The sequence below is a fragment of the Mus caroli genome, chromosome 12 (genome assembly GCF_900094665.2).
Source record: "Mus caroli chromosome 12, CAROLI_EIJ_v1.1, whole genome shotgun sequence".
NCBI classification, from domain to species: domain Eukaryota; kingdom Metazoa; phylum Chordata; class Mammalia; order Rodentia; family Muridae; genus Mus; species Mus caroli.
The window spans coordinates 195,778-208,833 of record NC_034581.1 but is presented as its reverse complement, the minus strand read 5'-3'; the positions used below and the strand labels follow the sequence as shown (position 1 = coordinate 208,833).

General features: G+C 45.3%; 1 protein-coding gene across 2 annotated transcripts in view; it reads right to left on the bottom strand.

Moving 5' to 3' along the window:
• Nucleotides 1-4,934: 4,934 nt before the first annotated feature.
• Kif3c (kinesin family member 3C) overlaps nucleotides 4,935-13,056 on the bottom strand; it is a 40,641-nt gene continuing 32,519 nt past the window's right edge. Inside the window, exons 7-9 of one of the 2 annotated variants that reach the window (XM_021179345.2) lie at nucleotides 9,639-9,747; nucleotides 8,827-8,999; nucleotides 4,935-8,620 (exon numbers count right to left, since the gene is read on the bottom strand). In XM_021179345.2, the coding sequence (XP_021035004.1) occupies nucleotides 8,524-8,620; nucleotides 8,827-8,999; nucleotides 9,639-9,747 (379 nt within the window). In that variant the 3' untranslated portion in view covers nucleotides 4,935-8,523. The remainder of the gene's footprint in view (nucleotides 8,621-8,826; nucleotides 9,000-9,638; nucleotides 9,748-13,056) is intronic. The other variant, XM_021179344.1, reaches the window with a different exon arrangement.

Genomic DNA, 13,056 nt, shown 5'->3' with positions numbered 1-13,056 from the left:
CTGCCTTTCCAATGCTGGGATTATAGATGTGGGCCACTGTGCCCTACTGAGGTTAATCATTTCAATGCAGGTAACCCTTGGACCACAGTATAAGAAAAATAGCTAAGGGGATGGAATAAGCACACATTGGACTTTTTTTTTTTCCAAGACAGGGTTTCTCTGTATAGGGTTTCTCTGGCTGTCCTGGAACTCACTCTGTAGACCAGGCTGGCCTCGAACTCAGAAATCCACCTGCCTCTGCCTCCCAAGTGCTGGGATTACACATTGGACTTTTAAAAAGCTATCCTGCTTCATGGACTCTGTGGTCAAGAGCATCAGTTGTGAGACTGGAGTGATGGCTCAGTGGATAAAAGCACTTGTTCATCTTACGGAGGTTGAGCACCCATATTAGGTAGCTCACAACCTCCTGTCACTCCAGTGCCAGATGATCTGATGCCCTTTGACTTCCTGGGCATCTATCTGCATACACGTGGTGCACAAAGACTAATGCAGGCACACATACATACATACATACATACATACATACATACATACATACATGTAAATAAAAATAATTAACATTAGTTGTGGACAAGTATGATGCCTTAGCACGTAAAGGTGCTTGCTGCTAAGCCTGATGGCCTGAGTTTAGTCCCCAGAATCCATATGTGGGGAAAGAACCTACTTCCTTAATTTGTCTTTTGACCTCCATACACATACATACAAACAAAACATCAGTGGGAATGGCGTCAGTGGTGCTGGCCATCCAGAGCCCAGCCTACCTACCCCACTGCTGTGATCAGCTTCTTCATTTGATTCCTTGTTTCCAGTACTGAGGATCAAACCCAGGGTCTTGCTGCCACCTACCCTCACTCAGTGGTAGCTTCAGCCATCATATTCTCATTCTGAGAATGCTGTCGCATCTGCTACTACCACACTGCCCATTCACGAGATCACTGCACTTGTGACTCTTGGGGGTCTCGTCCACAAGTCACACCCCCACCTATCTGATCCAAACCTCTCAGTCAGTCCCGTTCTCACCAACTGGGCACTAAGACTGAGAGCCTGTGGCTAGACCACATCAGCAGGACCTTTTCTGTTATACTCATGTAGTAAGCTGTTGTTTTCCTTGGTACCCATGGAATAGAGAAGTAGCACACTGTAGAGAAAAAATACAGGCTTTGGGGCTAGGAGGATCTGTGCCATCACCACGTGGACAGATAAGATTCAACTTCCCCAACTCTCCTCTGCACTCAGAATGGCCATATTTTCTACCTCGGAAGAGTACTCAAACTTGTGCTTTAAGTGTGTGTTAAGTTAAGTCACAAATGACTGAAGTGCTCATAAATTGGATGCTGGCTGCCAAGTTCTGCCAGCATTCCTCAGTCTCTGTTACCAGGCAGGCCCTCCTGATTATCATTCCCTGTCCCCTCCCCTGATCTCTGCAGCCCAGGTATTTCCTCCTCCAAGCATTTCTGACGCAGATATAAGTCAGCCAATTTTGGCTATGCCAGTGCCTTGGCCAAGGCCTACCCTCTTGGTTGGTGGTTCCTTTCCCCTTTCTCCTCTCCCAACTCCTCACATATTCCAGCCTCCTCACATATCCCAGCTCGGGATTCAGGGTTGTGCTCACTCTGGACTCTCCCAATGTCTCTGGCTCTGCCTCTGTTCTCCCTCTTATCTCCAGTAAACCTCTTCCACCAGACCTAGGAGCAGTCATGTCCTTCTGTAGCTTGACTTTTGGGTTCTATGATCTACTGCCCTTCCAACACTTATTCCACCCTAATCCCTTCAAACCCTCCAAAGAAAAAAGTTAGAGAGGAAAGAGGCTGTAGGCCTTTTTAGACTACCTCCTGCTGATTAAGGGCATCAGGTTCCTGGGGGCAAGTCCAATCTCAGTCATCAGGATACCTCCAACCAGAAACTCAGCAATCCAGCAATAGCAAAAGCAGCCGCAACAGTGGGAACAGCAGCTGCCACAAGGCCTCTCGCATTTATACCTTCTCAAGAGTCCCCAGAGGGGGCTGGAGAGATGGCTCAGAAGTTAAGAGCACTGGCTGCTCTCCCAGAGGTCCTGAGTTCAATTCCCAGAAACCATTTGATAGCTCACAATCATCTGTAATGAGTTCTGATGCCCTCTTCTAGTGTGTCTGAAGACAGCTATGGTGTACCCACATACATAAAATAAATAAATAAATCTTTAAAATTAAAAAAAAAAGAGTCCCCAGAATGCCAAACATAAACTATATGCAGCTGTCAAAATTCACGCCCTCCTAGAGCATGAGACAATCACAGTCAGTGGCTATGGACAGTCTGAAGCAGCCCCATATCCCACACCTGGGATTAGAACAAAACCATGTTCACATATCATAACTGGGTTTTCAAAGAAACCAAAATTCTCACTATATCTTTTTTTATATTTTTATTCAAAGAGCCCAATGCAAGCCCTGGCAGATGTCTTCAACACCAGAGTGACACTCAGCCTGAAGGCCAGGATTGAAGGCTGGAAGTACAGGGGCAAGAAATACCTTTGAAAATACACCCTTGTCCAAACTGCTCACTGGTGAGCTGCCTGTGAGCCAGGGCATGAGGCTTTGGTGGGGTCACTTGCCAAGGGACTCCAGTGGAGCCAGCTTGAGGCAGTAATGCCAAAAAGCTGCTCATGAGAAATGAATTTCTAGGACTCTTCTCCTGGAGGTCTGACGAAAGTCAGCTCTCCAGTTTGGGTCAGTTTGACAGGCGTAAAGCCTGGAAGCTGTTCTTGAGGATCAGAGTTCCATGGTAATTCCCCTCCCGGAGCTTTGGCGTTTTCTCCTGAACCCATAATAATCAAATTCCCACCTCATTAGTCTAATGTATAGACTCACGTGCACTTTATTAAGCATTACCTTATAGTAAATGCCTTTTAAGATTGTATTCTAACATAGCTAAAGCCTTTTCCCAGTGTTCTTAGATTCCAGATAGCAGCAAGGAGTTTAACCTATTCAGTAACTAATTTAGGTTTGTACCATAAAACAATAAAATAATAACAAAAACAATAAAATAATAACAAAAACAATAAAATAATAACAAAAACAATAAAAGCACTAGCCATTAGCTCAGTTATCTGCAGAAAAAGACTAAAAGTCTCACTGAGATAGAAATATTTACTACAAACTACATTCCACACCACAGCAAGTTAATATACTATCCTGATAATGGGAATTCTCCAAACTAGATAAAATTTAACAAGGCCTAGAGAATTTCGGGGTCAGTGACACTACATTACTCTTGAAGCCTGTCAAGAGTTAAACCCCCTGGAGCAATTAACAAAGTGTAAAACTCTTGCCTGGCCAGGGCTGATTTGAAGCAGGCGCTAATCTCTAAGTAAACATAGTCCTTTTAAAGTCACTCCTCTTGCATCTGGAGGGATACTTATCTCTAACCTAAACATTTATCTGGTTCCTGCAAATTCTTTTGTAGTCACTCCTCTTGCACTTGGGAAACTTCAATGTACCTTATCTGTTATGTTTTACAATTTATGATATTCGCTGTAATATAATTAGTCTAAGCTCGACCAGAAAATTACATTCAGATTCAACACCTCTCTTGTGTGTGACTGTCTGTCCCATCCGACTCTTTGCCCATCTGCTCGAGAGACTTGTTTTTACGCAGGCACAGGAAAAAGAAGGTCTGCGGCAGTCACTACTTTTCATTCCCTCCAAGATGGACAAGATGTTTGTTTTGTGCACAGTAAGTGGAACATGGGGCCTCCGGCAGGGTGCTTGTATGTCCTCTTCAGAAACTAAGGTTTGTACTGGGATGCAGCACTGTCTGTATGCCAGACGTATGCATGTGCTTTTCATGAATGTTTTTCTGTCTAATCCCTGACAGCTAACCTGAGTATTCCCTATCAATTCTGAGGTGAGCCATAACTCAGAACTAAGGGTCTGAAGGCTGCTATCATAGACCATGAGCAGCTGCTCCAACCACAGCCCTGGCACAGACCTCCCATAAGAGCATTTCCACCTCCTGGGAAGATAAATTCATACTTATATGGTCTCTGTCTCTCCATCTTGTGAGTATGGGAGGAGTGATATGTGCATGTATTTAGAGGCCAAAAGTGTCTTCCTAAGTCTTACCTTTTCCTTTTTGAGAATGAATCTCAGGCTGGTGAAATGGCTCACTAGGCAAAGGTGCTTGCCACCAAGCCTAATTACCTGAGACTCAGATGGGAAGAGGGAACTTATGCTGTCCTCTGATCTCCAATGCATGCCTTGACACTGAGCAAAATAAGTAAATGAATAGGCAAGTAGATAAATGTGCAGTTTAAAAGAGGGAGTTTCTCACTAAGCCTGGCGCTCACATATTTGGTTGGACTAACTAGTCAGCCTCAGGGACCCCCTTTCCCTGCTTCCCCAGGGCTGGTTCTGGTGCATCTGGCTTTTTACGTGGGGACTGGGGATTCAGTCGCAACTACTCATGACTTTCCCGACTGGACCCTTTCCCTTTATCCTCCCTCAATTCAAATACACTCAATTTGGATCATATATGTTACAGCACATATGTGTGGGTGGGTGGGTGTGCCCATGCTGTAGCACAGATATGGAGATCAGAGGACAACTCGTAGGCATCAGTTGTCTCTCCTACTATGTGTGGGCCCTGGGGATCCAATCAGGCTGCCGGCCTTGGCAGCAGGCTCTTTGCCCACTGTGCTCTCTTACCAGCCCTAGCCTATCTATTATCCTTTTCTTTCTTCCCGTGCCAGGAATGGAGCAGTGTCTTGAACATGCTACACAAGCCCCCTAACAGCAAGCGAATCTAGCAGCTCTACAGACATCCTTTCACTGAGCAGTTATTTCTCCTCCGATGTTCTGGTCGCTGGGGGCAGCCTCCAAACACTTTTTGAAAAAGCTGGAGAGAAAGGCGAGCTTGAAAAGGGGAATGCAGGAGGCAAAGGGAGAGAAGCAGGCAAGCGACTCCACAAAATGATACTCATTCCTTTATTGTCAAATGTGTTCATCTCAACAGGGCTGGGGCCTGCAGGCTGCTGGCAGCACCAAGCTAAGGTGCATTTCCACTCAACAGAAAGGCCTTCATCCTAAACCAAGGGGGCAGAGGTTAATGCTTTATATATATTTATATATTTATATATTACATATGTCCCATATGTATAGAGTGACAAGAATGGGCTACTTTGTGTAACTTTAACTAAAGGCCATAGCAACAGACATAGAAATTTGATCCTAATTAAGGCCCGTACTTTGTCAATCAAATGTCTGATACAGTAAAAGAAAAAGGAGAGAGACAGAGACTGAGATCCAGCCACCTCCGGTAGTCCTGTCTCCAGGGTATCTTACATTGAGTGCAGTGCCCCCTGTACAGGTAAACATAAACACACACACATAAACACACACATATAATACCACAGGCAGGAGCACCTCTTCTGACCACACCTTGGGCCCAGCCTTTGGCTGCGGTGCTGAAGTGGGGTATATTGTGCTATAAGACTGTGAGGTTAGTGGACCAGACAATGTGGAGTCAGTGTGTCCAAGTGATGAATGGGGTGACTCATGCAGCTTCATCTACAAATGACAGAGAGGTCAGGGGGAGGTCCCTCAATGCCCAGTTCACATCAGGAGATTTCTACACACAGCTCCTGTTCCAGAGAAAGCCATTCCTCTGATTTGAATCCTGAGTATCAATCACAGGGTTCTGACAGAAACCTAGGATTCCCTTGAAGGGCAGGCAGCCGCAAGGCTCAGCCATTCAGTCCAGTGGAGCAGTAGAGAGCACAACAGTGGAGTCAAAGCAAGTGATGCTCAGACAGGACCTTGAATGGTGCAAGAGGGACTCATTTCCCAAAGGACGAGAAGGGCCTGCTGCCCTTTGCCACACAGAACTTCTGGCAGATCTGTCAGCTTCATGTCTTACATAAGTAACAGACCTGCTCATAAGCCAGGGAAGGAGACTCCCAACATTAGGGCACTGGAAATCCTAACTCCCTGTTTTCTCTCCCCAAATTTACCCACTACCACCCACCAAAGTATGCATATTGAAAATAAGTCAACATATTTGGCAGTATGATTTTTAGTACTAAGAGAATTTCTTAATTTTTCAACCTAATTTTATACTCAATAAATAATAATTAAGTAGTGAATTGTTAAGTGTTGACAGCAGAAATTACAATTCCTTATACAACAAACTGTGTGCTTCTGCATAGCTCCAGGACTTGGAAAAGATTCAACATTGGGCTAGGCATGGTGTTACATACCTGTAATCTCTGCACTCTAGAGGCAGAGGCAGGAAAGTAGCTGTAAGCTTCATCCATGCTGGTCTACACAGTGTGTTCCAGGCCAGCCAGGGCTACAGACAGAGAGACCCTGTCTCAGAATAAAACAAAGCAACACAAAACAGCAGAAATAGAGGGTTATAGATCTTTTTTTTCCTTAGAGGCATATCAGAAACACAATTAGGGAAGGAATCCAAGTTAGTTGTAGAACAGCTAGAACTGGATAGTTTTAATGTAAACTTTTAAATTTATTATTTATTTTCTCTTTTTTGCTATGGAGTCAAGGGAGACTTTGAACTCCTGGTCTACCTACCTCTGTCTCCCAGGTGCTGGGAGTAAAGGTGTGCATGCACCAGACTCCGATCAAACCCAACTATAAGAAACTTATTTCATCTTTAGTTATATGTGTGTCTGTATCTGTAGGAGGGTATGTTCACGTGTGCACAGGTCATGCAAAGGCCATAGGAGAGTTCCAGATCCCCTGGAGCCGCCTGGTGTGGATGCTGGAAACCCACCTTGGGTCCCTCTGGAACAGCAGCAAGTGCTATTAACCACTGAACCTTCTCTCCCGCTTTGAAAAAATTTTTTAAACAAGGTTTCAGTTTATAGAATGAGCTATCATCACTGGCAATTCTTCTACCTCAACCTGAGTGACTCTAAACAATTTTTGTGGAATTGCATATATACATATACACAAAAACATTTTAAAAATAAAGACTGGGCATCATAGCTCACGTCTATAACCCCAGCACCTGGGAAGCTGAGGCAGGAATACCTCAATTTTGAGGCAAGGTGGGCCACAGAGTAAGTGAATACTAGTAGCAAGCCAGGACCACATCTTAAAAAAAAGAAAAAGAAAAAGAAGAGGAAGCAGCCAGACGTGGCTCAGCAGTTAGAGCACATTGCTCCTCCAGAAGGACCTGAGTTCAAGTCCCAGCACTCAGGTCAGGTGACTCCAGCTCCAGGGGGTCCATGCCTCTGGCCTTTGCACTCATGTATGTAGACACACATGGTTTAAAAATAATAAAAATAAATCTTAAAAAAATATGTTTTATCTTGCATGTAAAAAATAAAGGTCAATGAAAATTAACTTTTTAAAATAGAAATTTACTTATCACTTGCAATACCCGGAGACATTTGGGGTGGTCACAAAGGAAGGTGAGGAAGGACCAAGTCACACAAGTAGTAAAGAATGGATTGATTTTTCAACAAAATAGTGCCCCCTCCCCCAAGATGTGACTAAGAAATAGGGGTAAAAGGTAAATCTGGCAAAAATTGGGCCTGGGTTTGTTTCTTGTCTTAGCTGGAGGCACAAAGCAAAGGATTTTGTCATCTGCATTCAGTAAGGGGAGAAGAGCACTGGTTCTCTCCGCTGTGGACGGAGACCTGACAGCTTCAGGGAACAGTGATGAGCGCAGGAAGGAGCCACATCTCACTGGAGGAGAGGTGGCCTGATGGTTTGTTCTCCAAAGGAGCTTCTTGGAGAAGGGAGGGCACTGAAGAAAGATTGTCCCTGACGGCAGGCCATGTGTTCTCCACACTGTTCCATTTTCTGCAGGTCTCGTGGTGGCAACAACTGTTTGGTTGACAATTCCCAATCCAAGGGCAGAGAGGGCTGGCAATGAAGTGGAGTTGGGGAAGCCACAAGTTCCTGCCAAGGCTGGAAAGCCTGGGATGAGTCTTGGGCTACTGAAAGTCCTTGGGGAAGAGCCCTGGAGGCTGGAAGAGTCTAGGGCCCAGAAAGAATCGAGCACAGCTCAGTCCACTGGGAGTGCAAGCCCAACACCATTAGGACACCTCTCACCCTCAGAGGACACCAGCAGTCTCCCTGTGCCAGAAAGCATCCACGGCTGCTCACCATCACACAAGAAGATGGAAACTGTGGACTTGGATGGGTAAAGGAAGCACTGTCTTCTCAGGCACTAGCCATCTTCCCTCTCAGGGGCAGCTGACATAAGGAGCTCGGGGCCTGCCTAAGGTCTCTCCCTAGTCAAGAGAACAGGAGGCTATGCTGTGACCATGGCAGGACCAGGCATCTCAAGCAAGGGGATCTCTTCTCACTAACCAAGCTCCATGAATAAATAACATGAATTAAATAAAGGAGGCACAGAGAACAGGCAGAGACACCACCTGACAGTTTCTTGCCCCTTCACACACACTGGTACACACACTAGTTCACACACACACACATGCATACATACCACACACACAAACACACACGCACCAAGCATCAGATGGGATGAACCAGGGATGGGCAGCCTGACTGGGGGGTATCAGTCATGGTCTACCACTGTTGCAGGGTGCAGAGGAACAGAGGTCACGGAGGCATGAGCTGTGGAGGGTGGAGGCATCCGCTGAGGACTCTGGCACCTGTAGAGAGGCAATGAGATGGACCAAAGGAAAGATTAGGAAAATCAGAGAACAGAAATCAAAGCTTTTCCTCCCCTCTCCTCAGCCCCCACCCCCACCTCCCCACACTCTCTTTGGTTGCCACTCAGACCCTCTTCAGCCTTGACCAATCCGTGCAGTCCCACTTCTTAAGTCCAGTTGCTCACTCTGACCAAGGTTGTACTAACCAGGATCTCGACTTTCGCACTTTAGTTGTGGACGGTCTTTCCAGAAAGCTGTCCAACCTCATGAGCCTCTCCATGTGTAGTACCCGTGGGTCTTGTTCTTGGTCATGAGAAAACTCCATCTCAAAGATAGCCGGTGGGGACACATCCAGTTCCAAAAACATTATATTTTCAGCCTGTGGTAAAATAATGCATCTTCTAGGCACTGGGTCTTAAGTAACACAACTAGGATGGGATATTTATAAAAGTAATCTATGAGGGTTCTTCCTACACTCTAGCCCTACTAGCTCCTGAATAAGACGCAAACCTGATACAGTTTTATTAGTGAGCTGTAATCCTGGCAGGTTCTGAGTTGTTCGTAGCCGTAGGCCCTGTGTTACTTGCCAACTGAGACTTGCTCTTTTTGCTCTGCTCTTTATGGGTCCTCAGGGTGTTTTTTCTCTTGACCACATACTACTATTGGTCCATCCTGCCTCATGACCACCTCCATCTTCCCTTACCTTCTTCCTTCTCCTCCTGGTCCCTACCTGAGACACACATATCCCCATCTCAGGCTCCACCTTCCTCTCCTGTCCAGTCACAGCCTCTAGCCTTTTATCATCCAATTATAAATAATAAATAATTATAAATTATTGGGGTCACATTGGTCAATACAGTGCGCATATCCAGACTGCAACCTATCTTGGGGCACAGAACTTAGCATCTGAATACATGCACGTAAGACCAACCCCAACCCCAAGAGGAAGCACATGCTGTAAGCATCCCTTCTCCTTGGGTTTCTCTCCCTTCCTGGTTTCTGCTTCCCAGCTTCTTACTCTGTATCTGGGATGGGACCCCATTGCCATGGCAACCCGAGCATACTGGCTGATAGGTCTCTTGTAGCCCACTGCAGAAGTTGGACGCTTCTTCATTTGGCTGTTATTCCTGTGGGGAGATGGGATAATGGAAAGAGTTTATTGTTGGTTTAGTGGGATTTTACCTGTTTTAAGATGCGGTCTCACGCAACCCAGGTAGGCCTTGAACTTATATAGCCGAGGATGATCTTAAGCTACTGAACCTCCTGCTTCAACTGCCAAATGCTAGGATTATAGTTCTAAATCACCAGGATGGATTAGAAGGGATTTCCTCAAACCTAAACTAAATGACATCATTAGGAACTATTACCCAGGTAGCTGGGAGGCCCTGTGCACTAAGGGCTCTACAGTTTTCTTGTTCCAATACAACCTGACAATGTAAACTGGTATAAGGAATCAACATATATCTGTTTTATGACTCTCTCACAATAAAAGGGCTGATTAAATGCTGGGATGAGGAGCTGAGATTAATCCCCAGAGCCTATGTGCAGCGGTTTGAATGAGAAAGACTCACAGATTTGAATGCTTGGTCACCAGGGTGTGGCCTTGTTAAAGGAAGTATGTCATGGGGGTGGGGGGGACTTTGAAGCTTTCAAAAGTCAGAGCCAAGCCCAATGATGCTCTCTTCCCTTTGCCTGTGGATGCAGATGGAGAACACTCAGCTGCTTCTAGAGCACCTTGTCTGGCTGCTTGCCACCATCACCATGTCGATAATGGACGAAATCTCTGAAACTATGAGCCAGCACCAATCAAATGCTTTCTTTTATAAGCGTGGTCATGGTGTTTCTTCAAAGCAATAGAACACTGACTAAGATACCACATAAAGCCAGGCGGTGGTGGCTCACGCCTTTAATCCCAGCATTTGGGAGGCAGAGGCAGGCAGATTTCTGAGTTTGAGGCCAGCCTGGTCTACAGAGTGAGTTCCAGGATAGCCAGGGCTACACAGAGAAACCCTGTCTTGGAAAAACAAAAAAGAAACCATGTTAAAAAAAAAAAAAAGGCAAAACATGGTCTCACACACACTTATAACCCTCATTCTAGACACAAAGATAGGAAAACCTCAACTAGTCAGTCCTGCCCAAGGCCAGTGAGGGACTCTGTCTCAAACAAAAGGTGGATGGTGCTTAGTAATGACACCTGAGGTTATCCTTTTACCTCCACAGGATGTGCATACATGCCATGTATACTCTAGCATGCATGCATTCCTGTGCACATACACACACACACACACATTTATTATTGATGGTCTGCTTTTCCATGTCATTTATAAGAGTTAAAACAATAAAATAGTTAATCTAGGTGCATGCTTTTGGTCCCAGCAGGAAAATCAAAGAGTTCAAGATCAATCTGGGCTACATAAACGCTTGTCTAAAACAACCCAAAAAGGTGAGAAGCAAAAAAAGAGAGAGAGCTATGGATCTGTTCCAGTGCAAGAACACTTGCTTGCCATGTTCAAGACCTTAGGTTCAATCCCTAGCACAACAAAAGCAAAGGAACAGACAGGCAAACACAGAAGGAGAAATGGAGAGTGCCAGCACTTGCCTTTTGTCTTGAGACAGTGCCCATGTAAAAGCTAGACAGAGTAATAACTCCCAGGGTTGGGAGGCATCGAGAGAAAGATCTTCAGAGATTGCTCACCAGTTAGCCTAGTTTAATTGGTGAGCTACATGTTTAGAAATAGACCCTGTCTCAAGAGGTAAGGTAAGGCTGGCTTAGGGGTTAAGAGCATTAGCTGCTCTGCCAGAGGACTAGGTTCAATTCCTAGCATCCACATAATGGCTCAGAACCATCTGCAACCCCAGTTCCAACGGATCTGATGCCACCTTCTGAACAATGCATGGATGCAGTACATAGGCATATGTGTAAGCAGAACACTCATATACACATAAAATGACAAAGATTAAAAAATAAGGTAGCTGGCTGTGATGGTGCACACTTTTTTTTTTTTTCTCGAGACAGGGCTTTTCTGTGTAGCCCTCCCTGTCTGTCCTGGAACTCACTCGGTAGACCAGGCTGGCCTCGAACTTAGAAATCCGCCTGCCTCTGACTCCCGAGTGCTGGGGTTAAAGGCGTGGCTGCCACTGCCCAGCAGTGGTGCACACTCTTAATCCCAGCACTCGGGAGGTAGAACAGGGAGGTGTGCGGTGTGCGTTCAAAATCAATTTGTTTACCTTTCCCAGGCCAGCCAGGGCCTAACACTCTGCTTCAAGACAACAGCAAAGGTGAGCTGGGTATTTAGCTGCACGGGTACAAGCATTTACACTCTTGCAGAGGACCCTGATTCCAATTCCAGGGGCTCAAAATATCCTCTTCTGGTTTCTGAGGACACCAGGCAAGAACATAGGTACACATATAGACATGCAAAAAACCACACTCATACATAAAATTAATTAATTCATAATTAAGAAAAGCTGGACAGTGGTGTGGCACACACCTTTAATTCTAGCATTTGGGAGGCAGATGAATCTCTGAGCTTAAGGCCATCCTGGTCTACAAAGCAAGTTACAGGATGACCATGGCTACACAGAGAAACCTTATCTCAAAAACAGAAACAAACAAAAATAAATTATTTTTTGTAAGTTGGCTACTTGACCCATCCCTGTGCTGTTTTGCTTTACCGAGACTGAGTGTCACATAGGCCAGGGTGACCTGGAACTTACTATGGAGCATAGCAAGACCTTGGGCTTTTGATCCTTTAGCTTGCACTGTCTGAGTGCTGAAGTTATAGGTATATATAATACAGGTAATTTATCATGACACTAGGGACCGCCCAGGGCTTCATGCATGATACGTAGTAGTCTACCAACTGAGCCATGCCCCTGTCTCTTTTACTTTCTTTTTCTTCTTTCTTTCTGTTTCAGACAGCCTATGTCACCAATGGCTGGCCTTTAACTCTTCATCATCTTGCCTCTACCGGCCAAGTTCTGGGTTATAGGCTTGAGCTACCACATTCAGCCTGTCCTGGTTTTATACTGTAGTATCTTGCTACGTAGCTTAACCTGACCCCAAACTCTTCATCATCCTGTAATCTTGCTCATCCTGTCTTGTTTTCTGCAGTGCTGGGATCACAGGCATGAGCTACCATGTCCACACCTGCAGACTTCTCCTCTGAGCAGCTTGATGAATGTAACATACTATTTGAATTGCTCAAAACAAATAAGCAGCAAACAAAACAAGAAATTGATGTGTAATTTAAAAACCAAAGGGTGGGCTAGAGAGATAACTCAGCAGTTAAGAGCACTGGCTGCTCTTCTGAAGGTCCTGAGTTCAAATCCCAGCATCCACATGGTGGCTCACAATCACCTTTAATGAGATCTGACGCCCTCTTCTGGTGTGTCTGAAGACAGTGACAGTGTACTTACATATATATATATATATA